The sequence below is a fragment of the Balaenoptera physalus genome (genome assembly GCF_965194825.1).
Source record: "Balaenoptera physalus genome assembly, chromosome: 13".
NCBI lineage: Eukaryota > Metazoa > Chordata > Mammalia > Artiodactyla > Balaenopteridae > Balaenoptera > Balaenoptera physalus.
This window is the reverse complement of record NC_138892.1, coordinates 3,695,830-3,722,559: the sequence shown is the minus strand read 5'-3', so window position 1 is coordinate 3,722,559 and position 26,730 is coordinate 3,695,830. Positions and strand designations below refer to the sequence as shown.

Here is a 26,730-nt window from a genome sequence, read left to right as displayed (position 1 = left end):
TGGGGCTGGAGTGAGCAGAGAGGAGAGAAAGTGGTAGAAGATGCAGTTGGAGAGATGGCCGATGACCAGAGCAAGCTTAGCCTCAGAGCCCAGGATCATACATTTGAATTTTATCTCAAGTGGGTTGGGAAGTCTTTGGAGGGTTTTGAGCAGGGAAGGGCCCTGATCTGATTTCCAGTTTGGAAGCATCCTTCTGCTGTGAGGGAGATAGACTGTAAGTGGGCAAGAATGAAAGGAGACAGGCCAATAAAGCGGGGTCCAGGGAAATCAAAGGGACAGGCCTGACTGCTGGAAGAACATTCGGTATGCAAGTGAGCTGGTCTTGACTCGGTTTAGCGTTAATGATGGTGGAGGTGGTGAGCAGTGGGGAATTCAGAAGAGATGCACTTGTTAATGGATTGTCTGTCAGAGGACTGACTACATGATATTCAGGGCCCTGTGAAAAATGAAAATGTGGGGACGTTGTTCAAAAACTGTTAAGGATTTCAAGACGGCAACAGCTGAGCTTTCAACCAAGCACGGGGCCTTTCTAAGTGTGAGGCCCTGTACGACTGTCCAGGTTGCACACCCATGGCCACACCCAGGGCTTGCCTACCACAGCCCCTGATCCCACTGGTTGCTCAAAGCTGCTGCCACCAGCCAACACCAGCTTCCAGGCCCAGGCCCTGCAGGGGCACAGGTCTAGGGGCCTCCAGAAGGCCCTGCTACTTGCAGGGGTGAGGGGAAGGGGAGGGAAAATGCCACCTCACATTTTTTTGGTCTCAAAGACACTCTCCCTACCTGCCACTCCAACCTCTGCCCTGGAGAGGGTGCAGGGCAAGGCCCGACCAAGGTCAAAATGACCTCTGTGAATGTGTGCACGCGCGCGCGGCTTCCGAGTGGGACTCTTAGAGCTTGAAAGCGACCGCTGTCCCCGGGCTCCTCTGCCTCCGAGGGGACTCTGCAGTCGCCTCCCAGAGGGTCCCCACAGGGAGGAACCTCCCAGCCCGCCCTCTGGCCCTTCCGCCCCAGGCTCCCTGTCTGATGGGGGAGGCGGGGGCGCACACCAAAGCTGCTCGCCTCGAGCCGACTCGGGTTCCCGCAGCCCCGGAGAAGGGAGCCGGAGGGGTCCGGCCGGGTCCGGAGACCCGGAGAGGTGGGTGTGTCCGAAGCGGACCAGTGAGCGAGCGGAGATCGGGGCCAGCCCCGCCTCGCCCCCGGGGCTCGACTCCCCGCCCTCACCCGGAAGCCCGCGGCGGCGCGCGCAGCCCGCGCCCCCGACACCGACCCAGCACCATGGCCGCGGCCGCACCCCTGCGCGACTGCCAGGTATGCGGAGGCCGCCCCCACCCCGGTCCCCCGCGGCCCCACGACCCCACGACCCCGGGGGTGGCGGGATCAGCCCTGCCAGGGGTCCGGCGCGGACACGGCCCCCGAGAGACGGGCGCGCATCCTGGGCGCACGGAAGGTACCAGAGGACCCTACTGTGACCCCCGCCCCCGGAAAATCTGCGGCGCGGGGCCCCGCCCCGCGGAGACCCCAGGTCCTCCTAAAAAGCTTAGACCCTTAACCCCGGCGCGACACAGCGGGGACGCTGGGCGTTAGTGAGGGTCTCCCACGGGACCCGCCGGGGCAGGGAGTCTGGGCCCATTTTGCACTTGAGGGAGGGGCGTTCAGAGGAGCGAGGGGACCTGCGCACAGCCATTCCGAGGAGCCGCCCGCTGGGCTGGCCGGAGTAAAGGTCATTTCTCCATACCGGGGAGTCGCCTGTCCGTGCGCCCCTGGCAAGACACCGAGACAGCGATTACAGTGAACAGTTCAGTCAGTTGGAGATGTTTCCTGAAGGTCTGAACTACCTGGTAGAGTGGGGAGATGAGAGGAATCGTTTCAGTGGTTGGTACCTTGCCGACCAGGTGGCAGGACCACCCTCCTGGTTTTGCCCTCCAGCGCTAGCCCTTCTTCTGCCCTGGCAGACCTCCCTGCGGCCTGAGCAGGGACTACCCCTTACTGAGCGTCTGCTCCCTGGCAGACACTTTACAGTCACCCCACGTGTCCTCCAGAGCCCCATTTCACAGAGGGGCCAGACAGGGGTCAGAGGGAGGACCTTGCCTGAGGGCACTCAGCTACTTAGAGGGCCCTGGGATCTGCATCAGGATCTGTCCCACCCAGGGCTCGGCTCTCTCTACACCGCACCATCTATGAAATCTGGGAGTCTGTGCCTGCCCCACAAGGATGGGGCTTATGGAAGCCCATACCTACAGGATGCTAGGCGTCAGCATCTTCGGTGCTTGGGGGTTGGGGTTCGTGCGTGTTTGTTTGGAGGGCTACATGGTATAAGACCCCTTCTTGCTGTGTGCAGGCTTGGAAGGACGCCGGGCTCCCTCTCTCAACCCCAAGCAACGAGGCCTGCAGGCTGTTTGATGCCACCCTGACCCAGGTATGCCCGTGGAGAGAAGTGGTGACCCCTTCTGTAACGGTCCAGGGGGAGGGTTCTTACATGGGTGAATGGTTTTTATTTTCATTCAAAAAAATTTTTTTTGGTGCATCTTACAGCTGCGTTTATTCGTGCCACAAGTAAATGGTACTTCCACGCGTGCACAGTGGTGCTCTAGCGCCCAGCTAACACAGCTTGCTTAGGTTTACAGCCAAACTGCCTGTCAGCTGATGTGCTCTCCAGGTAAAGCTTGTCAGCGATGACCGTGAGCAGGCACGGGACTTGAAGCTTTCAAAACTTTACATCTTTATCCTGATTTTATAAGCAGTGCAGCCCGTTAACCCCATTCCTGCCCAAATCTCCTGGTAAACTTGAGTATATTAGGGCTTCCCGGGGACCTGAACGTTCTTCATAATGCTTTCAAGAATCCTTGCACAGGACCAATGGCTCAGGCCTCTCCAAAGCCCCACAGTCAATGTCTCACAAAGTGATGGATGCTTTTTAAACTGCATGCAGACTTGAGAAATCGACTGCAACAGAATCCATGTACCTGTACCCCCAGGGCGTGGGAACAGTTCTGCCTGCCCAGGGCATGGCTGAGAGGTCCCCCAAGTGGCAGGCGTTGGCCTGTGAGGGTGCTGAGGGTTTGGTGTGGGGCTCCTCCATTTAAGGCATGGGGCCCCTCTCCTGGGGCTAATCTGTGAATATACTGCTCCCACCTATGGCTGTTCTAAGACCTTCCACCGTAGTACCAGTCATTTCTAACACCAATGAAGGAGCCTATAGTCTTAGAACTAGGGGAGTCTCAGAGGTAAGGTCCAAATACTTTGCTTGACAGGTGGGGAAACTGAGGTCCAGAGAGCTGAGCTGACTCTTGCAGTGAGTTATAGCAGCAGGATGCGCCTAGGTCTAGACACACTGATGGAAAACTAGAGCTGAGCTTTTTCAAGGGCGGTGAAATCGCTACCTACTGATTCTGTCCATGCAGCATAAGGGCCAAGGAAACCTCTAGAAACATAAGGGCCATACAAGAAACAACTGGTGAAATGCCGTCAGCTTGCCAAGGGCCTCCACTGTGTGCGTTTGAGCTCTTTGTCTATTTGTCCCCTTCCCGCGACTTTTGGCCTCTGCAGAGCACAGTTTGTTACAAGGAAAGTTCCCCAGTGCAGCGGCAGCCACCCCACCTCTACCCCCGCCCCTGCTGTGCATCTGCGTCTCTGTGCCAACTCCCTTGTGTCTTGTTAAAATACATGTGCTAATTCTGTGTAGATGTAAGTTGGACAACCGATAGGGCACATTCTAAAATCTAATGCATTATTATGGTTTTAGGATTTTTAAAAATTAAGACCTGGGTCAGGTATTTTTCATTTAAAATGTGTTTGCTGGGACTTCCCTGGTGGTCCAGTGGTAAAGAATCCTCCTTCCAATGCAGGGGACACGGGTTCGATCCCTGGTTGGGGAACTGAGATCCCACATGCTGCGGGGCAACAAAGCCCATGCACCACAACTACTGAGCTCACGCGCCACAACTACTGAGCTCGCGCGCCTCAACTAGAGCCTGCATGCCGCAGACTACAGAGCCCACGCCCCCTGGAGGCTGTGCGCCACAAGTAGAGAGAAGCCTGTGCGCCCCAACGAAGATCCCGTGTGCCACAACTAAGACCCGACGCAGCCAAAAATAAATAAATAAATAAAAAGTAATAATTAAATCTTAAAAAAAAAAAAAAGGCATTGGGACTTCCCTGGTGGTCCAGTGATTAAGAATCCGTCTTGCAATGCAGGAGACGCTCGTTCAATCCCTGGTCGGGGAACTAAGATGCCACGTGCCATGGGGCAACTAAGCCCATGCGCCACAACAAGAGAGAAGCCCGCCTGCCACAAGGAAATATCCCACGTGCCACAACTAAGACCCGACACAGACAAAAAATAAATAAATATTAAAAAAAAAAATTAGAGGCTTCCCTGGTGGCACAGTGGTTGAGAATCCGCCTGCCAATGCAGGGGACACGGGTTCGATCCCTGGTCCAGGAAGATCCCACATGCCACGAAACAACTAAGCCCGTGCGCCACAACTACTGAGCCCGCATGCCACAACTACTGAAGCCCATGTGCCTAGAGCCCGTGCTCCACAACAAGAGAAGCCACCGCAATGAGAAGCTCATGCACCGCAAAGAAGAGTAGCCCCTGCTCGCCACAACTAGAGAAAGCCCACACGCAGCAACGAAGACCCAACGCAGCCAAAAATAAATAAAATAAATAAATTTATTTTTAAAAAATTAGGCATTAAAAAAAAAGACTAGAAACAAATACACCAAATTGTCAAAAATGATAATGAGATGAGATTAAGGATATTTTTGATCTTTTGGCTTTCATGCCTCTTCCTTTCTATAATGAATGTTTACTGTGATTCTTTTTTAAAGGAATGAATAGGAAGTAGCAAGGTTCCTATTTTGGTACCCAATGTCAAGGTCCCTCTTGGGGCTGACGAGGCCGACACTGTGGGCAGGTCACCTGTCAGGAAGAACCTTCCTTTAGATGTTTCTTTTTTGGAAATGGTGGCCTCACCAACCCTAGAAAATGTGCCTTGAGTTCCGTGTATTCAGTCTCTTCATATGAAATCCACCCAGTTATGTTTTCTTTGAGCTAAGGTCCAGAAAATACCAGTGTTCTAGAAAGAAAAAAAAAAAATCAAGGTTTAGAAACAAGCCTTCATTTACATGAACTAAAAACTCCCTGGGGACAGCTTTGTTTCACCTTTTAAATTGCAGTACGTAAAATGGACCAATGACCAGAGTCTTGGTGGCATTGAGGGCTGCCTGTCAAAGCTCAAAGCAGCAGATCCGACCTTCGGTAAGTGATGCTTTCCCTGGGTTGAGGAACCCCGTTTCACGAGTCCAGCCCCTCACTGCTTCCCTGACTGCAGGACTCAGCTGGGTTGGGGAGGGCAGGGCTGGTGGAAGTGACCAGGTTAGGAGGGAGGGAAGGTGACAGCCACCACTGTGCTTGGAATAACAGCTGCTCCCATAAAGATGCCAGGTTCTATAGAAGGTGTCTTTCAAACGTTCTCCTTAACTGTACGTCACTTCTGCAGGGAAGACACTGATCCCATTTCTCATATGAGGAAACTGAGATTCAGAGAGAGTAGAGAGTAAGAAATATACCCAAAGCCACCCAGCTGGTAGTTGGGGTGCTGGGATCAGACAAGGCTGTCTCAGTCCAAAGCCTGGACCCCTCGGGACACAAGAAGTGGCCACTGCAGCCTCTCTGGGCACTAGTGAGGCCAACTCCACAGCAGCTGTGATGGGGAGGGCCGACCTGGTGACAGAGGCTGCCATCACAGGCAAGCCATGTGCGTGGCAGGCACGCGGGCGGGGTCAGCCCAGTGCATTCTGGAACCCCAGGAGGGTGGCCCAGTGTGGGTGAGGTTCTGGGCTGGGCAGAAGGGCTGAGGACGGGAGGGCAGCAGGGACCCCCACTGTGGCCAGGTCCCACTGAGGGCAAGGGGCGCAGAATAGGGGATGAAGGGAGCTGTCACGGGAGCCAGTGTCCAGGCGTGGGCTCAGGTTCTCCGAGCAGACCCTGGCCCCAGGTCAGAAGCAGGGGCCACATGGGTGGTCCTGGCACTGTGGTTGGGCCCTAGGTCCCAAGCCTGGGCCAAGGACTGAGTTCCAAACGCCAGCGGATACCCTTCCTCTGTCAAGGTGGGGGCTGGGAAGCCCAGGTAGGACCTGGGGGCCAGCACACCTGCCAGCAAGGCTGCTACAAGGGCCACAAGGCCCACCCCCACCTTCCGCGGCCCCCGAGCTCTCAGCGAATGAGAGCAGCCAAGACGGGATCATGGTTTCCGTCCTCTGGGGACCAGCCCCCCGACAGCATCTACTGGGTGGCCCTTGGGAGGCCCTGTGCTGGTGGTAGTGACAGTAGCGGCTGAGAGGGAAGCAGGTGGGGCTCTAGAGGAGCCCATAGGCAACCCCTAACCAGTTCACCTGGTGAGGGGGGCGCAGGTGCTCCACACGTTGGCATTCCCCAGAGTGCCCTCCACGTGCCCGGTGAGGAGCTGAGTTCTGGACTGTCGGTGGGGACACACCCTACCGGCCGCCTGGCTTGCCCCTCCTGGGACGTTGGGTGTTTATTTCACATGCGGGGCTGGGCTGGGCTGGGTGGGACTGTCTGAATCACCAGCTATTTTCCCACCTTTCGCCAGCCCTGGGCCACGCCATCGCTAATGGCCTCATTCTGATTGGCACCGGAAGCTCCGTGAGGTTGGACAAAGAGCTGGACCTGGCCGTGAAGACGATGGTGGAGATTTCCAAAACTCAGCCCCTGACGCAGCGGGAACGGCTGCACGTGTCTGCAGTAGAGACCTTTGCCAAGGGGTGAGGGGCGTCCCTGGGACAGGGGCTGGCGCTCCGAGGCCACACTGGGCGATGCCACGGGCTGCCCCCTGCGCCGTGCAGAGGGGGCCTCGGGGGGATTCTCACCCTGACTTCCGTGCCCGCCTGATTGAGAATCGCATCCTGCCTGCTGCTCTGTCCTCAGCTGACTGCTGAATGAGGACGTGGTTGGTTAGGACTCCCAGGTTAGCATTCAAAGCAACTTGTTGTGTTTTGTTAAATAAATTGGTTATTATTTTCATTACAAAAATAGTAGGACCACAGTACAGAAACAGATAAGAGACAGGAGAAAGGAGCAAACCCTCGCCCTCGTGCTCCTGGTCCTTACACACCTGTGAGCATCTGCTTATAGTCTTCCGGTCTCCCCTGCCCCTGTTCCCACGGCTGTCCGTCCCCCTGTGTGTGGGAGTCCTGACCCTGACGCCTGCCCCCAGGACAGCGCCTGTGTCTGCTTGGGCAGGAGAGATGCCCGCAGAGCTGGGTGACCTGAGCTGATGCTACAGGCATTCTGACGCAGTGACAAGAGAGAGTTCTGTCCTGGTCTTCCTGGCAAGTGTGTGCGGATGTCAGCACAGGGGTGGAATTCCACCTCTCAGGCTTCCTGCAGCTGGTTCACGGTCTCAGGTGAAATTGTCTTTGGTAACTTGTTAAACTAGTTTTTTTTTTTTTTTTCTTGAGTTAGAGAGTAAAACTTCCCACTGAGGCTTTTCAATTTTCTGAGCCACAACCTAACGTAGAAACTTACATGTATCTTTTAGCCAGTTCAGTGCAGGCTGTGACACTGGCAGGAAATTAAGCCTTTTCCACTCCTCGTGTGTGAAGTGTGTTCAGTGTTGCTGAGAAACTTCTCTTGGCTTCCAGGAACCTTCCAAAAGCCTGTGAGCTGTGGGAACAGATTCTCCAGGACCACCCGACAGACATGTTGGCCCTGAAATTTTCCCACGATGCCTATTTTTACCTGGGCTACCAGGAACAGATGCGAGATTCTGTGGCTCGAATTTATCCCTTCTGGACACCCGACATCCCCCTTAGCAGGTAGGTGCCAGCTGGAAATCACATTGTTTCTGTTTCTTAGTCTCTCTCCTCTGCCCTAAAAACATGGCAACTCTCCTGGCCCTGCCCTAAAACTAGTGAGACTACTGTTGTTATTTCCTAGTTCTTTATAGTGAAAAGGTGGGACTTCCCTGATGATCCAGTGATTGGAACTTCACGCTTCCATTGCAGGGGGTGCGGGTTTGACCCCTGGTCAGGGAATTAAGATCCTGCAAGCCGCAAAGCTCGGCCAAAAAAAAAGTGAAAGGCTTCACGTCTTCATTTGATCTTTATCCCATCCTGGGAATGAGGTAGTACTATTATGTATCAGTCAGCACAAGATAATTTTTGCCGCAGTAACAAACATCCTCTAGATCTTTTTCTCTGAAGCTTATTACAACAAAGGTTAGTTTCTCACTGTCCATCATAGGAGAGCTGAGGCTCCACACCCCTGCCACTGTTGCCCTCCAGGATCCCAGCTGATGAAGTAACTGCTCTCGGGATATACCTGCTGCTAAGAGGGAAAAGAGCTCTCCTGGGAGACTCACAATGGCATTAGTGCTCAGAGTGAAGGGGGTGCCCTGCAGCTCCCGAGTCACTGGTCAAATCCAGTCACCCAATCACAGGGGGCCAGGAAATGCAGCTCTACTTTGGGCTTGGAGGAGAGGGAGGCCTGGAATAACCATGAACAGCCCTAGGGACCACCACACATGATCACCTCCGTTGCATTTTAGTCATAGGATGGTTGTGAAGGTCAAGTGGACTAATAGATCGAAGAGCTGTATTAGTCAGGGTTCTCCAGAGAACAGAACCAATAGAATGTGTATATCTGTATCTATATCTATACTATTTACATATATAAATGGAGCGGGGGTGGGGTGGGGGGGCGAAGGTATTTGTTTTAAGGAATTGGCTCCTGTGACTGTGGGGACTGGCAAGTCTGAAATCACTCCAGTCTCTGCCTTCATCTCCACATGACTGTCTGTCCTTTGTGTGTGTGTCCATGTGTGTCTGTGTCCAAACCTTCCTCCTTCTCCTTTCTCTTATAAGGACATCAGTCATTGGATGTAGGGTCCACCCTAATCCAGGATGACCTCATCTTAACTTGAGCTTGATGATGATCTGCAAAGACTCTAATTCCAAGTTAGGGCATATGTTTAAACGTACCATTTTGGGGGAGACACAGTTCGACCGACACGGGTCATGTTGAGGGTTGAACGGTTCTAGGGCACTTTTTAAAAAAATAATTTCCTTCTGTTTTCAGCTACGTGAAAGGCATCTATTCTTTCGGACTGATGGAAACCAACTTCTACGATCGGGCGGAAAAGCTCGCCAAAGAGGTAAGTGGGCCCTTCCTGAGATGCCTGAGCCCTCGTGGAGTGGGGTCAGGTGGAGGAGAGCACGCCAGGCACGCTGCACCCACCCCCCTCCAGACCTCGTTTCCTACCAGGAGGGCTCATGTTAACAGAGAGGGCAACTCCCTCCCGTCACCTTTTCCCCACCCTGGGTTTGCAGAGCCGCCTTGCTCAGCAAACTCCCCACCCAGGCCAGGAAGGCGAATGAGGCCCAGGGAGGGTTCCGTCCACCCCTCTTGCTCAGGGTCACACGGAGTGGCAGCTCTGCATGCCCCCAGCTCCGTGTCTCCAGGGCCCACAGTTTGCGCTGCTGGACCCAGACTTTGTAGGTGGGGAAGCGAGTATCAGCGTTACTTCTCCCACCTGGGACCTCACGTTTCTAAGTGTCACTGACTTCACCAAGCCTCCAGGAGCTGACAGATGAGTGATGAGTGAGACTTGTTGCCGAAAATTCAATGAACTATAAGTTAAGGAAAAAAAAAAAGGGAATTTTATTCGAGCCAAACTGAGGATTGTAACCCAGGAAGCAGATTCTCAGAAAGTTCTGAGAACTGTTCAGCCTGTTAGAACTCAAAGGTACAGTCATACAGCCATCTACCTTTTGGAGACAAAGGATCGTACATCAAAATGACATCCTGATATTTTACGTAAAGGTCACCAAGGATACATAGTCCGGATAAGCACAGATGAAGCAAGCAATGAGTCACCATGACCCCCTAGAGAGCGGGGGAAGAACGCGTTCTTTTAAGAACTTTGCCAGCATCAGAAAAAAGGGGAGAATCGGTCTTTACAGTCCAGCAGGTACTCCCAGCGCTGGTGGATGTGTAACACACGTGCACACTGCACGTTAGGGAGGGAGAGAGGAGGCCCAAACAAGCCCAGAGAGAGAACTTTATGTTTAATTTTTCTTGTCCTGCCTTAAGGTAGAAATTTTATTTCATCAGACTGCTTCCAGTGGGCCCTGACCTGGCGTTGGGGTCCTGCTGGCCAGCCCTTCTCTTCAGCACTGCCCCCATCCAGAGGCAGCAGCGGCCAAGGGTGCAGAACAGGGTGGGATGCTAAGCGCTTCCTGCCGGCCCAGGCCCCTCCTTCCGTGCTGGCGGAGATGGGCTGCCTGGTACCATGGACGTCCCTCGCTTGCAGGCCCGGGAGCCTCAGCACCTCTGGCTCTCAGAGTCCCTCTCCAGCTCCTTCTCTCGCGGGAGTGGAAACTGAGTCCCAGGGAGGGGCCGCCACGCACAAGGGGGTGACAACCACTCCCGTGCCTGGCTCAGGGCTGGCACTCAGTGTACACGCTGCTTCTGTCGGCTCGATCCTCTGCAGCGGGGCATTGAACTCTTCATTGCCCAGAGGAGGGCGACCAGGCCCAGAGATGCCAAGGCCATGGCCACACAGCTCACAGAAGGCAGAGCCACGGCCCCCCCAGGCCACCTGAGCACAGTCCTTCATGCTGCCTGGACAGACCTGCTCCCCAGCACCCAGCCAGGGCTCTCGCCCCAGTCTTTGCCCTAGTTGGCTCCCAGCACCCCTCCCTGGGAGACAGCCGGCACCCTCCGGGGGCCCACAGGGCCTGTGACAACCACTCTATTTATAGAATAGAGCCCAGATTTGACAGTAGGATGATGGGGTCTGTGCTTTAGCTCTGAGTCAGGCCATCGGGGGGCACAGGGAGCTTCACGGCAGTCTTGGCTCCATGGCCTGGGTGACCAGGCGCCGTCATCAAGGGGGTCAGCTGTAGGAAGGTTCCCCTGGAGACCTTGGCAGCTGGTCTCTCCCATTGGGTGCCGTCTATGTGGGCACCTGAGGGCTGGCAGGATGGTTCAAGAAGTCAGAGAGTGACCAAAAGGTGCAGGTTCACACCCGCCAGGAGCAGGAAGCCGTGGCATGGGATGCCCCCCTCTGCTCCCTTCACGCCCCTCCTCCTTCAGGCGCCCACACTCTGACCCCAGCACCAGCCCACCACAGACAGTTAGTGGGCAAGGCCAGCCTTCTAGGAGAGCGAGGGTGGGCTGCACAGGCTCCACTGGTGTCTGGAGAGGCCTCACGGTGGTGACACGTGGGCCTTGTCTGCAGGCTGAACGCCCAGGGCAGGAAGAGCGAAGGGCAGCTGTCGGGGAAGGAGAGCGGCTGCCAGAGTTCAGGGGCACGGAGCACCTGATAGACTGAGACTTAGGGCGGAGGTGGGCGGGCCGGGTGCTGGGAGCAAAGTCTGGGGGCAGGCAGGGCCGGATCGCTCTGGCCGTGTAGACTCTGTCCCAGGGAACCTGGGGAGGGAGCCGGTCAGGAACCCCTCAGTGAGGGGGGAGCTTAATCCCAGCAGGGGGATGAGAGCAGCCCTGCTGCCATGAGCCTCTGCCTTCCACAGCACGCTAAGCAGGTCCCTTCAGCCTGCTCAGCTGTGCCTCTGGGGTCTCCTAAAGGGTCCTGGTCCTGCAGGGCTCTGCCCCGGGCTGCCCATCGTTCCCTACAGACGTGGCCTTTCTCTGTGTCCCCACGTGGACTGGTTGGGCCCATGCAGGTCAGGGCTGCAGCAGGGAGGTGGGGCTTGCTGGGAACCACCTGCCAGCATAGACCCCGCAGCAGGTGCCAGGCCAGGGCTGAAGGTGCTGGGCCTTCCCAATTCCGCTTCTGCGGAAGGCGTGGGCGCCTGAGGTGGCAGGGCTGGGGGGACCCCGTGATCAGGTGTGGAGGACCTGGGCTCGTGTGGATGGTCCACAGGCCCATGGTGAGCCTCGGCTCGCTGCTCTGTGCCAGGATCAGTAGGCGCTCAGTAGCCATGAGCTAAACTACCTGCCGTGAGGTGGGAGTCAGACCTCGTGTCCCGCCTGCCATGCCGTCACCGTCAAGTCCACCGGTCATCGGAGCGGCTCTTGTTGTTACTAGCAGTGATACCAGAACGAGCCCGGAAAGCCACACATGTGGTCCTTGCATGTGTGTGGTCCTTGCATGTGTGCTAGTCGGGAGGGGCAGCCGAGAGCCCCTGGAGCACACACACTCAGTGTCCACTGGCCTCCACGGCAGTCGCGAGAGGGAGGCGGCCTTACTTCTCACCACAGGGGAAACTGGGCAGTGACTCAGCTGTATGCAGGAGGCTGGGGGCCAGGGGGTTGGATGAGCCCCTGCTTTGGAGAGACCCCAGTGCCACTCAACTGTGTGGGCCCGGGCAAGTCACTTAGTCTCTCTGAGCCTTAGTTTCCTCATCTGTGAAATGGGCAGTGATACTCTCTCTGGCAGCATCTGGTGTTTGGTCAACGGGCTGGTCTTTGGGGTCATTATTTTGAGGCGGAGCCCACTCCCCTTGCTTGCTCAGGCCCCTCGTGCCCCTGCACGGCTTGGGGACGCCTTGTCACCGGGCAGCCTGACTCACCCATGTTATCTCGACTTGTCCCCCACCCGACCCCCACACCCCCACCACGTAGGCTTTATCTGTTAACCTGACAGACGCGTGGTCGGTGCACACCATCGCCCATATTCATGAGATGAAAGCAGAGGTCCAGGATGGATTGGAGTTCATGCAGCGCTCAGAAACCCACTGGAAGGTACGATTCTCGTCCGTCCACCTGCCTGGAAAATTCTGTTTGTTCCCCCAAGTTAAGCCAGGGATTAACGGATGGAGTTACAAGGCGTGGCTTAGTTCTGGGGAACACTCATCTTCCACTTGGAGGCATTTCTGTCAAGCCACCGAATCCCCTGGGGACCCCACGGCTTCCCAACATCTGCTGATGTTTTGAAGGTGTTTCTAGAATTGGTTGTGGCCCGAGGTTGTAGAAGGAATGGATGAGAAAGGGGAAACAAGAGCCCAGCAGGGGTGAGAACTGTGAGCTCACTGGCCAGCAGACTCGACACAGACTCCAGAACCCCAGAGCATCCTCAGGGAGCACGTGGTGCAGCCGGGGGTTGATGGGAGGGATGACGGCCCAGCCACCGTCGGTGGGGCTGGTGTGCGGGGGTCAGGGCCCTGGTGGGTACCATCCAGACCCCTCAAGCCCTTCCAGACTCTTTCCTGGGGCCTTAATGCCCAGGGGCCTCCCTGCTCCCACTCCCGGCGCCCGCCTGCACCCAGCTGCTGTGGCCCTCTCTCTGCATGCGCCTGTTGTCCTTGAGTTTGTCTCTGGCATACAGCCTGGCTACCTGGCCAGGTGCGGTCTGCTGCTCTGCCCTTCTCTGTGCTGTGGTGGGCTTCCCAGGGCACCGCTGGCCAAGACAGTGAGTCTCTGCCTGGGCCTGGCACCGAGCAGCAGGTGCTCAGTGATTGAGCGAACCACGGAGAGACCAGGAGCCAGGCGGGGAACAGGGAACTGGCATGGTCACCTCAGCTCCTCCCAGCAGCTCCCTGGCCTAGGACAGGCCAGCGAGAGGTAATTTACAAGAAGGCAGATTCCTGGCTTCTCCCAGAGAGGTATTAAGTAGAGCAGGCGAACAGGTGTAAGATAACCTTTGAGAACTATAATCTCATTAGATTCACACTCAGATCTTTTTTTTTTTTCTTCGCTGCGTTGGGTCTTGTTGCTGCGCGCGGGCTTTCCTTAGTTGCAGCAAGCAGGGGCCACTCTTCGTTGCGGTGCGCGGGCTTCTCATTGCGGTGGCTTCTCTTGTTGCAGAGCACAGGCTCCAGGCGTGCGGGCTTCGGCAGTTGTGGCGCATGAGCTCAGTAGTTGTGGCTCACGGGCTCTAGAGCGCAGGCTCAGTAGTTGTGGCGCATGGGCTTAGTTGCTCCGCGGCATGTGGGATCTTCCCAGACCAGGGATGGAAACCGCGTCCCCTGCATTGGCAGGCGGATTCTCAACCACTGTGCCACCAGGGAAGCCCCACACCCAGATCTTTTTAAGGATCCCCAAACGCTGGGCACGAGCTAGGCCCTGGGTGGGGGTGGGGGTACAGTGTGGGTCGAACCCTTGTCCTCGGGCTCCCCCGACAGGTAGTGACTCTGGGTGGAGGGAGCGCCAGAGTTGCCGTGTCCTCTGAGAGGGAGGCCGTGGAGGCCTGGCCAGGGCCAGATCGTTTGTATTCCATTTACTTCCTGCCCCCAGACTCCAATTTTCCTGGGCCTGGGTGCTTGAGGCCTGGCTCTACCCCAGGACGAGAACGTGATCCCTCTGAGCCTCAGTTTCCTTACCTGAAAACCTGCTGTTGCAACAACTGTGAATCCCTTGCCCCGAAGGAGTCCCCATCGGTGTTAGTCCGACTGTAGCAGGCGGCCCGAGGTGGCTGGGGCCATCTCCAAGAGGCGCTCGTCCCCCGATGCCTGCACACGTCCCTGTAGTGGCTCCTGCCAGCCTCTGGCCTGGCTGCACAGCCCTGGGGTGGACGATGTGGCCTGGGGCTCCCTTTCCTCCTCCTCCAGCACCTGCCCCAGGCAGTTGGCTGTGGCTCAGTCCAGTCTCCAGTCACTGCGCCAGGCTGTGCCCCTTCCTGGGGACCCCACTGAGAGTCCCACCGAGACCTCTCTGTCTTCAAAAGGCCCGTCAAGTGGAACAAGCAGTTCCCCAGCAGCGCATGACCACACCATGCCAGGGGCATTCTTGGGGATGTGGAAACCCAGAGGAGGCATCCCACCCAACTGGGCTTGAGGGGGAAGCAGTCAGGGAAGGCTTCCTGGAGGAGGCAATGTATGAGCTGAGTATTGCAGGGTGAGTAGGTGTTTGCTAGGCAAAGGACAGGGAGATGTAGGATCAGCTTAAGCAAAAGCACCAAGGCCTACAGTGGCCTGTAAGGGAGAGGGGAGTTGGGTGGGTTGGCATCCTCAAATACAGGTGCCAGGTAGACGTGGGCCGTGGAGGAGGCATCGTCAGTTCCTTTCCAGGAGATGGGAGGTGGTATCCAGGCAGAGAAGGAAGTGTCAGCCGCAGCCCTGTAGGCTAGTGTTCATGGTAGGGCCAAAAGCGTACCAGCTGCAGCCGTCTAGATGTCACCCCATTCCCCTTATTCTGTGGGCTCTGCCAGGACCTGCGGGGAGTTTGGCCCTGGGCTCACTGATCTGTAGGGTTTTACTGGATGCATCGCACTGTTTGGACGCAGTGGGCCTCTGCAGCCGTTCGGATAGACTTATTCATTTTCTCCACTCCACACCTAAGGAAGGTGAGGCTTTGGTTCTCCTCCCTTCTCGCTCTGGGGCTAAGATGCCAGCCTGCCGCAGCCTCAGCGTCCTCAGAAAATTCAGGCACACCACTCGCCAAGGCTCAGAGCCAAAGGAGAAGATGGGGCGTGGACTCGCCGGCACAGGCCGGCCGGGGCGGGTGCCTGGGAAGTGTTTCCTGCATTCAGAGCTGTGGCGCTCTGCATTGGCACAAAACAACAGCTGCTTCCCCCCTGCCCCCGACAGGCTGTCAGATTTTTCTCTCATTCTCTCGTTCTTTCCCCAGGACTCTGATATGCTTGCTTGTCATAATTATTGGCACTGGGCTTTATATCTGATTGAAAAGGTAAGATGACCGGCTGTCTTGTCCTATAAAGGTGTCCAAGGAAAGAAATATTTTTCTACCTTTTGCTATACTTTGTATCCCGTGGAGCAGTACGGCGTGATTGCACATTTCAGTGGTGTCCTGATGCAATAAGAGCACTCGTGTTTCCAAATAGCTTTTCAGGCTTAAACTACTTTAGGTATTTTGGACTGTCTGGACTCGGAAATCATGTGTGTTGTGTGCCATTTGTGGAGACAGGGTAGCCCGAGCGCCTGCCGCTGTAGTGGTCTGCTAGGCTCCCACCTCACGGTTGTAGCTGAATGAACCATGGGACCCTCCGCATGCTTTGCCCCAGTGGCAGTGAGGGTGTGGGGACGCCCTTGACCCCAGTGATTCCACCACTGGCTCCCATTTATAAGGGTTTGTCTTACAGTTTATCGCAGAGAAAATCTAGAAGCTCCCTAAATGTCCAAAGAGAAATGCTTGGAAGGTGAGGACCCCGTAATGACAGGCAGAATGCAGTGACACAGTGTCTCCAAGAAAGCAGTGAACCCAGCTGAATGGGCAGTAAGGAAAATAAAGGGGAAAACAATCCTAGAATAAATACACGAAAAAGCTGGCAGCCGCTTGACAAGCGCTTCATAGGAAGAATAATGCTTTCGCAGAAAGGGCTCCCTCAGCAGCAGCAGCTGCTGCTGTGTCTTCTACACGGGGGAGCGAAGGGCTGGGGCAGAGGTGGGTTCCTCTCCTCCCATCCCGAGACCCACCCCGGCTGTGGGGCGGGGGCTTTGTCGAGGCCATTCGCAATTCATATCTCAGCATCACATTTCACCTCCTCCACGTGTTAATCCCGGAACTTCATTTTTCCAGGGCGAATACGAGGCCGCATTGACCATTTATGATGACCACGTAAGTCCACGCTTGCACCCGATTCGGTTTATTGCAGCGATTTACCCTTCAGTCTCTAACAGATCTTTGAGCCAATCAGTATTACCCCAGCCAGACCCACAGCTGGAGCAAGAGCACAGCTCTTGTGTAAGACCTCACGGCGTTGATTCTCTCGCAGAGCGGTGTCGAAACCCAGAACGGGATTTGACTCTGTTTGCCCGTGGGCGTTGGTAGATTGCACATCTCATTTAGTCATCTCTGAAATCTCAGGCTTCCCTCCAGTCATTTTACTTTATTTTATTTTATTTTTAAATGTATTTGTATGTTCTTTTTTAACAGAAATTTATTTATTTATTTATTTTTGGCTGCGTTGGGTCTTCGTTGCTGCACGCGGGCTTTCTCTAGTTGCAAGAGCGGGGGCTACTCTTCGTTGCGGTGCGCGGGCTTCTCATTGTGGTGGCTTCTCTTTGTTGCAGAGTATGGGCTCTAGGTGCTCGGGCTTCAGTAGTTGTGGCTCACAGGCTCAGTAGCTGTGGCTCGCGGGCTCTAGAACTCAGGCCTAGTAGTTGTGGCGCATGGGCTTAGTTGCTCCGCGGCATGTGGGATCTTCCCAGACCAGGGCTCGAACCTGTGTCCCCTGCATTGGCAGGCGGATTCTTAACCACTGCCCTACCAGGGAAGTCCCCCTCCAGTCATTTTAGATTGCTTTTCTTTGGTAAAAACATTGATCTGCCCATAGGATTTTTCTTTTTTTTTTTGGCTGAGCCACGTGGCTTGCAGCACCTTGGTTCCCTGACCAGAGATTGAACCCAGGCCATGGCAGTGAACGCGCCGAACCCTAGACCACTAGACCATCAGGAACTCCCAGGAATTTTTTTTTTTATTACAGACTTTTTTTTTTTCAATTTTTAAAAATTTATTTATATTTGGCTGCATTGGGTCTTCGTTGTTGTGTGCGGGCTTTCTCTAGTTGCAGCGAGCGGGGGCTACTCTTCATTGTGGTGCGCGGGCTTCTCATTGCGGTGGCTTCTCTTGTTGCATAGCACGGGCTCTAGGCACGTGGGCTTCAGTAGTTGCACCACGTGGGCTCAGTAGTTGTGGCTCGTGGGCTCAGTAGTTGTGGCACACGGGCTTAGTTGCTCCGCGGCATGTGGGATCTTCCCAGAACAGGGATCAAACCCATGTCCCCTGCATTGGCAGGTGGATTCTTAACCACTGAGCCACCAGGGAAGCCCCCCAGGAATTTTTTTTCTGTAGTAGAATATACATGCCATATTTCACCGTTTTAACCATTTTTGAGCGTACGGTTCTGTAGCATTAAGTATATTCACGTGGTTGTGCAGCCATCACCACCATCCATTTCTGGAACTTTTTCATCTTTCCAAACTGAAACTCCTGGCCTACTAAACACTAACTCCCTATTCCCCCTCCCTCCCTGCAAGTTAGGAAAAAAAGCCTAACTTGCACTGCTGGGGACCCCACCATGGGCTTAATAGCAGAGCCTGGGGTCACAGAAATGCTTGTAATTTGAGGATCTAAACCCCAGAGAAAAACACTCAGTAAAGTTTCTTATAAATCATCCTCTCGAGTTGTCGGGATTTCGTAGTAGAGAGTGAAGGGTGACAAGAGCTGCGTGCCGTGAGACGTAGACCAGCTGAATGTGGAATCGTGGCCGGGCGCGATGATTCTCTGCCATCATAGTCCAGGGCTGGGGGCAGGAGGTGACAGGTGCCAGGGCCCGGCAGGTGCTCCCCCAGCTGCCAGTGCGGTGGGCTCTTTCTCAAGTCTGTCCAGTGTCCCTTGGGCACCTGGAGTGGTCCAGGCCCTCGGAGAGGGCAATGGCCCTGAGAGTTGGGGTGGAGGGGACACTGGTGGTGGCTCCTGTTGGCTGAGGGCTGGCTCTGCCCAGGCCCCACACGCAGCCCGGGTGGGTGGACTCTGGCCGTCCCTGCAGCCCCTCATGTCCTACCTGCCCTTGTCTTCCAGATCCTCCCCAGCCTGCGGGTCAGCGGGGCAATGCTGGACGTGGTGGACAGCTGCTCCATGCTCTACCGGCTGCAGATGGAAGGTACCCGGTCTGGGCCTTCTCCTCTGGCTCTTCTCCTCCCACCCGACGAGGGGACGGTGCCACGGCCTGGGCTCAGGCCGGCAGGAGCTCATTAGCGAGTTTCTCCAGGGCCCGCTCCCGGTCCTGGGACGGCGCGGCTTCGGGTACCAGCTCTGCGGCTGCCTTCCGGCTGGCCTGAGGCCAGTGGGCCAGGCCACTGCTGCCCTTTCTCCCAGTTCCCTCCGCTCCTCGGTATGCAGGCCTCAGGCTCCGGAATCCTGCTGGCACCTGCCGTTCCCACAGCCTACCTGCCAGGCCTGCATGGCACGGGTGGCGCCTGGCCACCTGTCTTTGGGCGCCACCTCAGTTTCTCAACTCCCTGGGATTTCAGAGGGAGGGTTTTCCCAACAGTGTCATGCAGTGCTCTCCAGGGAGCCTGGATGGGGTTGGCCATAGCCCTGAGGGCTACGGAAGGCTTATGGCCAACCACTGGGGTACCAGATAGCTCTCCCCTCTCCCCCAGGCTCAGCAGAGCCAAACCTGTACCCACTGTAGGTCCTGGGTCAGTGGGGATGAGGCCCGGGCAGGACTGGCTGTTTCCGAGGGCTCTGGGAAGGCTTCCTAGAAGAGGTGAAATGTGAGCCATGGAAGGGAACGTAGGGTTTTGCCAGGTGGCGACAGGACAGGATGTTACAGGTGGGAAGCAGCCTATCTGAAGCCCCCAAGACACAGAAGCCAGTGGCCCGTTGTGGGGATGAGTGACGGAGTGTGGGGTCCGTATGCTCAGGGGAGCAGAGGAGGCTGAGAGCTGGGGAGGGAGGGTGAAGAGTGTGGCTTTCATCTGGTCTGCGGGGAGCCCGCGGGGCAGGGCTGGCCGGGCTCTGTCCACCAGGGGGGCTGAGCCAGGGGAGGCCGGGCTGGAGGCCGGGGCATCCGTGAGGAGCTGGGAGAACAGTGAGGGGCTCTCACGGCCATCCAGGTGATAAGGCCGGGACACCGGAACCCAGGCTGGTGGAGGCCTGTGTCTCTGTCCAGCCAAAACCATCCGGAACTCGGTGGAGAGGGGAGGGGCCTGGGGGCAGTCGAGTCCTGTTGACCCTTCGCCTGTGGAGGCGCGGCCTGGGCCCCCCTGAATTCGCCTGAGGAGGGGTCAGGAAGGGACGGGCCCGGCCTGGAGGCTGGGAGGCACGGTGTGGGTGCCTCGGGGCCGGTGGAGGGAGGAGGAAGGCCACTTGCTCCCTCAGCATGCAGGGTGGAAACTTCAGAGCTGCATCCAACTGACAGGCGGAGAAACGGAAGTCAAGGGCAACTACAAGGTCACGGGAGGAGCCCGCTAGGAGCAGTAGGAAAAATCGGGTAACTTGCAGGAGCGGAGAGGGACAGGGGGCGGGAGGTGGTGGTGGAGAGCGGAGCAGAGGAGGGACTGTCGAGTCGGAAATCCAGACTCAAAGGCAGAAGGATGCTTTTTATGAATTCCGCCGTGCTGTGCTGTGTCAGGTGCCTGCCCAGTGAGAACCACGGGAAGAATTTTTAAAGTGGTTTGGGGTTTGTCAAAGGGGCCAGAGACTTCATTTAATACCCTTCCATAGCTTTTTTTTTTTTTTTTTTTAATTTGCTTTCTACCTTACCCGTCTGCCGCTTTTATGATTAAACGAAGTTAATATAAACCCACCCCCAAAGCCTAAGCCCGAGGCCAGACACCGCCTGCCAGCGTCACCCGGCCTCCTCACCTGGAGCCACCCGTGGGTGCCAGAGGCCCGTGCGCACAGCGCTTATGCCAGGCCTGCGGGTGTCCTCCCGTGCCCCCAGGGGTGTCTGTGGGTGAGCGGTGGCAAGATGTCCTGTCTGTGACCCAGAAGCACAGCCGAGACCACATCCTGCTCTTCAACGATGTGCACTTCCTGATGGCGTCCCTGGGCGCTGGGGACTCCCGGACCACGCAGGAGCTGCTGACCACCCTGCGGGATGCCAGCGAGTACGTGGAGGGGCCGGGGCCACCAGGGGGACCCCCACCCTGCTGAGGGGGCCCTGGGGGGCTGCTCACGCCACCCCTGCTCTCCTGGGGGGCTGGAGGCCCCACTGGTGGGCACAGCCACGCAGACGCGCGTGGAGGGCCGCTCGCAGGTGTGCACCTGCCGGGTGTTTGTCCCCATAGGTGTGCGTCCCCCGCAAGTGTGTGCCCCCAGGTGTCCCCTCCCCCCCCCCCCCCCGGGCGTGCGTCCCCGTGGGGTCTGCCCTGCGAGGGTATAGTTGGTCTCCCCAGGACACAGAGCAGCCTCTCCATCCCCTAGGCCTCAGTGTCAGTGTCACGCACAGGGGATGCGGTGAGGCCCTGGAACCAGAGAGACCCGCCGCTTACAGGGCCTCAGCTCTCTGATGTGAGCCTGTTTCCTCATCTGCTGGGACAGGCTGGTAGGAGAGTGAGGGGCAGTGACATGGTGACACACACCCAGCACAGTTCTGAGCCGGTTCCAATCACAGCGAGGGCCAGAGAGAGTCCAGGGAAGCGGGCTCTGCACAGCACAGGCCACCAAGGAGGCAGCCAGCCCTCGTCTCCTGCCTGTAGGGCTAGAGCTGTGGGACCCATGAACCCTGGTGGTTTGTCCCGGCGCCTGGGGGAGGGTGGCCACCCACGGCCGCTTGCCCTGCCCCTCCTCCCAGGGCTGAGCTGCATGAACTGGGGTCTTTGGCTGGGGACGTAGCTTCAGGCCCCCAGCCCTCACGACCTAGACCAACCGCCACCTGAGGGCAACGGGAAGACAAAGCCTGCCACAGCTGTTCACTCCAGGGGCCGGCGCCGACTCCAGTGCCAGCCTTTACCTGCATTGCCCTGCGAGGGCGGCACTGCTACTCCCACTTTACAGATGAGCAAACTGAGGCCAGGCGTGGGGCATCTGCCCAAGGCCGCGTCGCAGTTGAACTGAGTTTAGAGCCCAGTTCTCTCCCCTCCCTGGCGGCTTGTCCTCTGTCAGGTCACCTGATCAAAGCACCTACTGTGTCAGGCACGGAGCCAGGGATGCCAGGCAGAGGAGGAGACAGCCCCCTCCTCAGGCGCCTGAGTCGGGGCGGGGGGCAGCACGAGGCCCTGCAGGACGCTGAGGGCACCCTCTCGGGCCGGCAGGTCCCCAGGGGAGAACTACCAGCACCTCCTGGCCCGCGACGTGGGGCTGCCTTTGTGCCAGGCCCTGGTGGAGGCCCAGAGCGGGAACCCCGACGGCGTGGTGGAACTGCTCCAGCCCATCCGCTACCGGCTTGTCCAGATCGGAGGCAGCAACGCCCAGGTGAGCCAGCAGCTGCAGCGCGAGGGCCCCAGTCCGGGAGCCCCTGTGCCCCACAGCCTCTGTCTCCACGGTGTTGGCGCCCACGGTGTGGGAGAGTCCTTGCCGTTCACATCCCCCAGTAAGCTTGTCCCTGAGAACAGGTCAGCCTGCAGCGGGGAGGGGGCAGGCGTCCCCATCCCTCGTCCCACGTCACAGAGCCTCACGTGCCCACTTGACCTTTCAGAGAGACGTCTTCAACCAGTTACTGATTCACGCGGCCTTAAACTGCTCGTCCGGCATCCACAAGAACGTGGCCCGGTGAGTTCCTCGTTCTGGTCCCAAAGCCCAGCTGGGAAGGACCCCGAGCACAGCCCCCTCTCACTCGGGGGTCTCCCCACAGGCTTCCACCTCCCTTGGCCCGAGGTGGTGCCCACCTCTGAGGCAGAGATGCAAGGCTACGGGGATGCCTGCTTCTCCCCCTGTGAGCGTCTTCAACTTGACCAAAGGATCTGACCACCCCCACCCCCAGGCCCACCCTCCTGCCCTCCCAGCCCACTCCTCATTTCTGGCCACAGTGAGCTACAGTTACTCTTTCAGGCCCCTGGGCCTTTGCATGTGCCACACCCTCTGCCTGGGACATCCTTTCTTCTCTCGCACCTGCCGACGCTACCGATCCTTTGGGCCTCAGCTCACATTCTCCTACCTGTGCTGGGTGCCGGCGGGGTGGGGAGTGGTGGGCAGGAGAACCAGGCCCAGGCTGCGTGGAGCTTACCTCTCCTGTGGGAACTGACACGAGGCAACCAATCCCACAAGTATGTGTACAACTGCCATGAGGGCGGGCGTATTGCCCAAGACGCTGTGATGAGTGGGCGGGAGTCAGGGAGGGAGGGTGCCTGGTGGAGGTGACATTCTCAGGGAGGCCTGAAACCAAGCGAGTTTAACCAGGCCGGGGTGATCTGGTTAGGAGGAGGGGTGTGGCTGGAGGATTGGGGGTGTCAGGGTAGGGGCACCCCAAGAAGAAAGCTCTACCTGTGAAGCCAGCCATCGCCGGCAGCATTTGCTGTCCCACACCCCACTCACCTCGACCTGCAGCAGCCCCTATGTTCCTGGGGGGAGATGTGACCCCCGCCCCGTCCCTTAGGCCCTCCTGGAACGCCGAGGGGAAAGAGGGGAGCCAAGGGGTGCCGGGTGGGCAGAAGGGGTGTCGTGAGGCCCACCGAAGCTGCCGCTGCAAGTCCAGGCTGCACCGTAGGGCCCAGGAGGCCCTTGCTGGGCGCTCGAGGTTAGAGGTCAGGTGGAAAGCGCCAGCGTCCAAGCACAGGCACGGGCGGCCCACGGTGGGCAGGGCCCGGCTGCCCCGACGACCGTTCCAAAGCGAGCAGTGCAGGTGCTGGTGAAACAGGCGTGGACGCTGTGTCACACCTGAGCCTGGATGGACACGCTGGAAATGGTCACACCCTGGAGCGCCCTGGACGCCTGCCCCTCGCTGTCCCCCTCCGTGGCCACGTGCAAAGCCACATGCATTTCTCTAGCGGTGGAGCCGCTTGGGGAGCTCCAGGCCTGGTGTGGCACCTCTGGTGGCAGCTGGGCAGGGAGGTTGGGGCCCTTTGGACAGAGAGGAGGGTGTGGGCTTGAGCGGGGGAGCTGGGGCCAGCACACGGGCGGGGTGACAAGGTCCACGTGGGGGCGGCGGTGGGGGCGCAGTAGGGGATCTGCCCCTGGGAGTGCTAGGGGAGCCTGCTGCTGTCGGGGTGACAGGCACGCCCCTTCCCTGGTGCCCTCCTGCCATCCTCACACAGCTCAGCTCCCCTCCCGTCCAAGGTGGAAACCCTCGGCCCCCTGCCATGGTGTCCCTGCCCCAAGTGCCAGGCCCCGGCCCCTTAACTGCACCCTCAGTGCACAGAATCGCTGTCGTCAATTGTTTGGGGTCTTTGCCTTAAATGATTCTCTCTTTGTTGAAAGTTCGATTTTTCCCACACCATCTCTTCTGCCACTTGCTTTCCTGGAACATTCTCAGGCGTGGCTCTCCCCCCCATCCCCACAGTCGTGCTCTACCCTCTGGTCCCAGCATTCTGTGTGGCGGGAGGATGGGCCCCAAGTTCCTGGGGCAGACGAGGCCACGGGGATGTGCTCACCCTGAAATTTTCTGCACTCGGGCATCGCTGGGGGCATTGTCAGGATGCTCTTGGAACACCGGCCGTCCTGGGCCAGTGCGAGCACGCGGGGCTCTGGAGTCCACGCTTTCTCATCCTCACATCTCCGCCCACCTTCCCTCTGGTCCCCACCCCTGGCGTCCTGCCTCTGGGCCTTTGTCCCTCTAGTACCCTCTGCCGTGATGCCGTCCCCTCCCTCCACCACTTGGGCCCCAGCCCGTGCTGCCACTTCGGCCCCAGCCCATGCTGCCTGTGTCCTGCCTTGGGGTGGAGGGACCATCCGCCCCCCACATTCTAGCAGGTTCCAGCACAGAGCCTGTCTCTGTTTCCCCAGGAGCCTTCTGATGGAGCGAGACGCCTTGAAGCCCAACTCCCCACTGACTGCGAGGCTTATCCGCAGGGCGGCCGCCGTCCACCTCCTGCAGTGAGCCGGCCTGGCCGCCTGCCCCAAGGAGCCTCCCCGGCCATCAGACCAGCTGCCACACTGGCTTCGCAGGGTTACAAGTAGCCGGAGCCTGTTGATTAGGCCTGTGAAGCGCGAAGCCCTGTAACCAGCAGCATTACAGGAAGAGGGGACAGAAATCAATTTGCAACGTGATTCTGCATCTTCTAATCCTCGTTAAGGGCCAGGGTGCAGTTTTAAGCAGTTAGAGCCGAAGTGGGACCGCTGTTTCACTTGCCTTGCAAATTGCATTTTCCCAGGGAACCCTTATACCTTCTGGTCGGTCAAGGGTCGGAAGGGTTGGTGCTGGGCTCAGCTGGGGGAGGGGAGTCTCCTACGCAGCCCCTGGGGGCACCCCTCCCCCCCAGCCTAGGCTACCCCTGGGATAAACCCCTTCATTCTGTCTTCCTCCCCGTATTCCAGGCAGGTTCTGTTGTCCGACCTTTTGGGTGAGGGTACCAATGCGGGGGAGTGACTTGCCCAGGGTCACAGTTAGCGGAGGCCTTACTGACATTCACCCCAGGCCCCTGTGCTTCCTGGGAGAGGGACCCCCACCTTGCTGCCTGGGGCCTCGGCCCTTCTGCTGTCTCTGCAGAGATGTCCTCAAGCTTCTCCCTGGGCTTTGGTGGCACTGGTTTGGGCTTGTTTTCTCTTTATTCTAAGCTGCACTTCGTAAAGGGGCCTCAGGTACCTGGTTTCCTTTGTCAGCCATGCTTTTAATCATAGGAATGCACACTCACTGAGCTGGTGGTGTGCTTTCTGGGGTGTGAGGATTGAGCTCAGAGGTTGCCTTGCTGTGGCAAAAACCAAAGCATTGTGACGTGGCTTGAACAAGATCTGAGCCAGTTTTATAAATGCTGCCTCGGTCTCCTTCCCCATCAGTAACCTGGCCCTGACGGCCACCACCCCCGCCAGCACGCTGCGGGTCTCAGGAGAATGTGCCGACTTGGCCATGCTGTGAGGGGCGATCCCAGCCCATAGATGTTTCTCAGGTTCCTTCAGTGCAAATTGAAATTAGCTAGAGACTCAGGGGGGCAGGTCTCCTGGGAGGCAGCAGACACCTGCAAATCGACGAGACAAATTCCTGGGATTAAAATAAATTAGTTAATCGGTTCCTTTGACTAACTGTTGCTGGATGGGCATCTTCTATTTGTTAGGCCTGGGCTGGGTCCTGGGGAGACAGGCCTCTCCTTGAACTTGGGTGTGGGGCTGGGCAGTGAGCCAAGAACAGAGTAATTACAATGGGATTTCAAGAGAGGGGCTGTTAATCCCCAGGAGCTAGGGACACAACCCAAGGGAGAGCCTGCCTTCCCATCCTGAGCTGTCCCCTCCTGCCAGTTCCCCTGACAGAGCCTGCCCACGCGCCGTCTGCCCTCCCCGCTCCTGGTTCCAAGCAAGACACAACTTGGCCAGGGAAGCAGGAACCCTGTTCCCTCCTCCAGGAAGGCCTCTGCTCTCCCACTGCAGGCTGGTGCCCCACAGCCCTTGCTATTGCACCTTTCTCCCCAGCTGTGACCTCCTCAGATCAGGGACAGCATCTGTGTCCCCGCATCACCCAGCACAGAGCCTGCACTGACTACCTGTCAGTGAACCCATGACTGGTGAATGATCCCTTGAATGAGTGCATTAAAAAATGAATCAGAATCTACTGGGGAAAGGAAGAAACGAATCTATAGTGGGTAGGTAGGCCATTGATAGAAGAGAGGAGGAGGCCAAGAGAAGAGATGGATGAAGATTTAGCAGCAACAACTTGTTAACAATTGGTGTGTTTACTGAGCACGTAGTACGTGCTGACATGATACAGGGGGAAGAGCATCGGGAGTGGGTGTTTGGGGACCCTCACCCCCCGCAGACACCCACAGGGCTGTGGGGATCTGACACCTGGGCCAACAGCCCTCGCATCTAGGACCCTCTGGGCTCCTGCTGCAGTGGCCCTGTAGTCGTGAGTCAGGCAAACCCGGGCCTTGGGACCATGGATTGAGCACAGGCCACACCAACCTGGCCGCTGTCTTCAGGAGGCCCTGGCAGGCAGAGGGAAGCGTGGAGCTCCCGGGCCAGTGGGCCCAACAAAGGCAGCCTGCTGGAAGCTGAGCGGGACCCAGAGAGGCCGCTGGGGGGACAATCCGACCCAGGACCCTCCTTCAAGCCCCTCTCTCCTTCCAGGCCAGCAGCCAGGGCCATTCCTGGACTTCCCTGTTCCTCAAGCTAATAAATTCTTTTTCTGAAGCCACCTTGAAGCTGGTTTTCTGTAACTTGCAACGCAAAGGCTCTTGAGCAATACCTGCAGCTGGGATTTGCACCTGGGTCTGTCTGGCCCCATCTTTCTTCTCCACTTAAGCAGGATC

At 57.5% G+C, this 26,730-nt stretch overlaps 1 protein-coding gene across 2 annotated transcripts; it reads left to right on the top strand.

Annotated features, from left to right (window-relative positions):
- Positions 1 to 1,008: 1,008 nt before the first annotated feature.
- Positions 1,009 to 26,611, top strand: TTC38 (tetratricopeptide repeat domain 38). 2 transcript variants are annotated; one of them, XM_082422212.1, is made up of 14 exons: positions 1,009 to 1,308; positions 2,339 to 2,416; positions 5,182 to 5,263; positions 6,618 to 6,789; positions 7,669 to 7,842; positions 9,104 to 9,179; positions 12,614 to 12,733; positions 15,557 to 15,616; positions 16,466 to 16,504; positions 18,470 to 18,551; positions 20,340 to 20,505; positions 21,652 to 21,811; positions 22,035 to 22,108; positions 24,278 to 26,611. In XM_082422212.1, exons 1-14 carry the CDS (start codon positions 1,024 to 1,026, stop codon positions 24,369 to 24,371), a joined length of 1,662 nt encoding a protein of 553 aa, XP_082278338.1. In that variant the 5' UTR covers positions 1,009 to 1,023; the 3' UTR covers positions 24,372 to 26,611. The 2 variants fall into 2 exon arrangements, with proteins under 2 accessions (XP_082278338.1, XP_082278339.1); XM_082422213.1 differs by lacking the exons at positions 1,009 to 1,308; positions 2,339 to 2,416; positions 5,182 to 5,263; positions 6,618 to 6,789 and adding an exon at positions 6,796 to 6,992.
- The last annotated feature ends 119 nt before the right edge of the window (positions 26,612 to 26,730 follow it).

Excerpts from the sequence above, each read along its gene's own strand:
- TTC38 (XM_082422212.1), top strand. The coding sequence starts at position 1,024 with ATGGGGGAGGCGGGGGCGCACACCAAAGCTGCTCGCCTCGAGCCGACT. Across the intron at positions 9,180-12,613 it reads CGGAAAAGCTCGCCAAAGAG|GCTTTATCTGTTAACCTGAC; the intron begins GTAAGTGGGCCC and ends CCCACCACGTAG. Across the intron at positions 15,617-16,465 it reads CTTTATATCTGATTGAAAAG|GGCGAATACGAGGCCGCATT; the intron begins GTAAGATGACCG and ends TCATTTTTCCAG.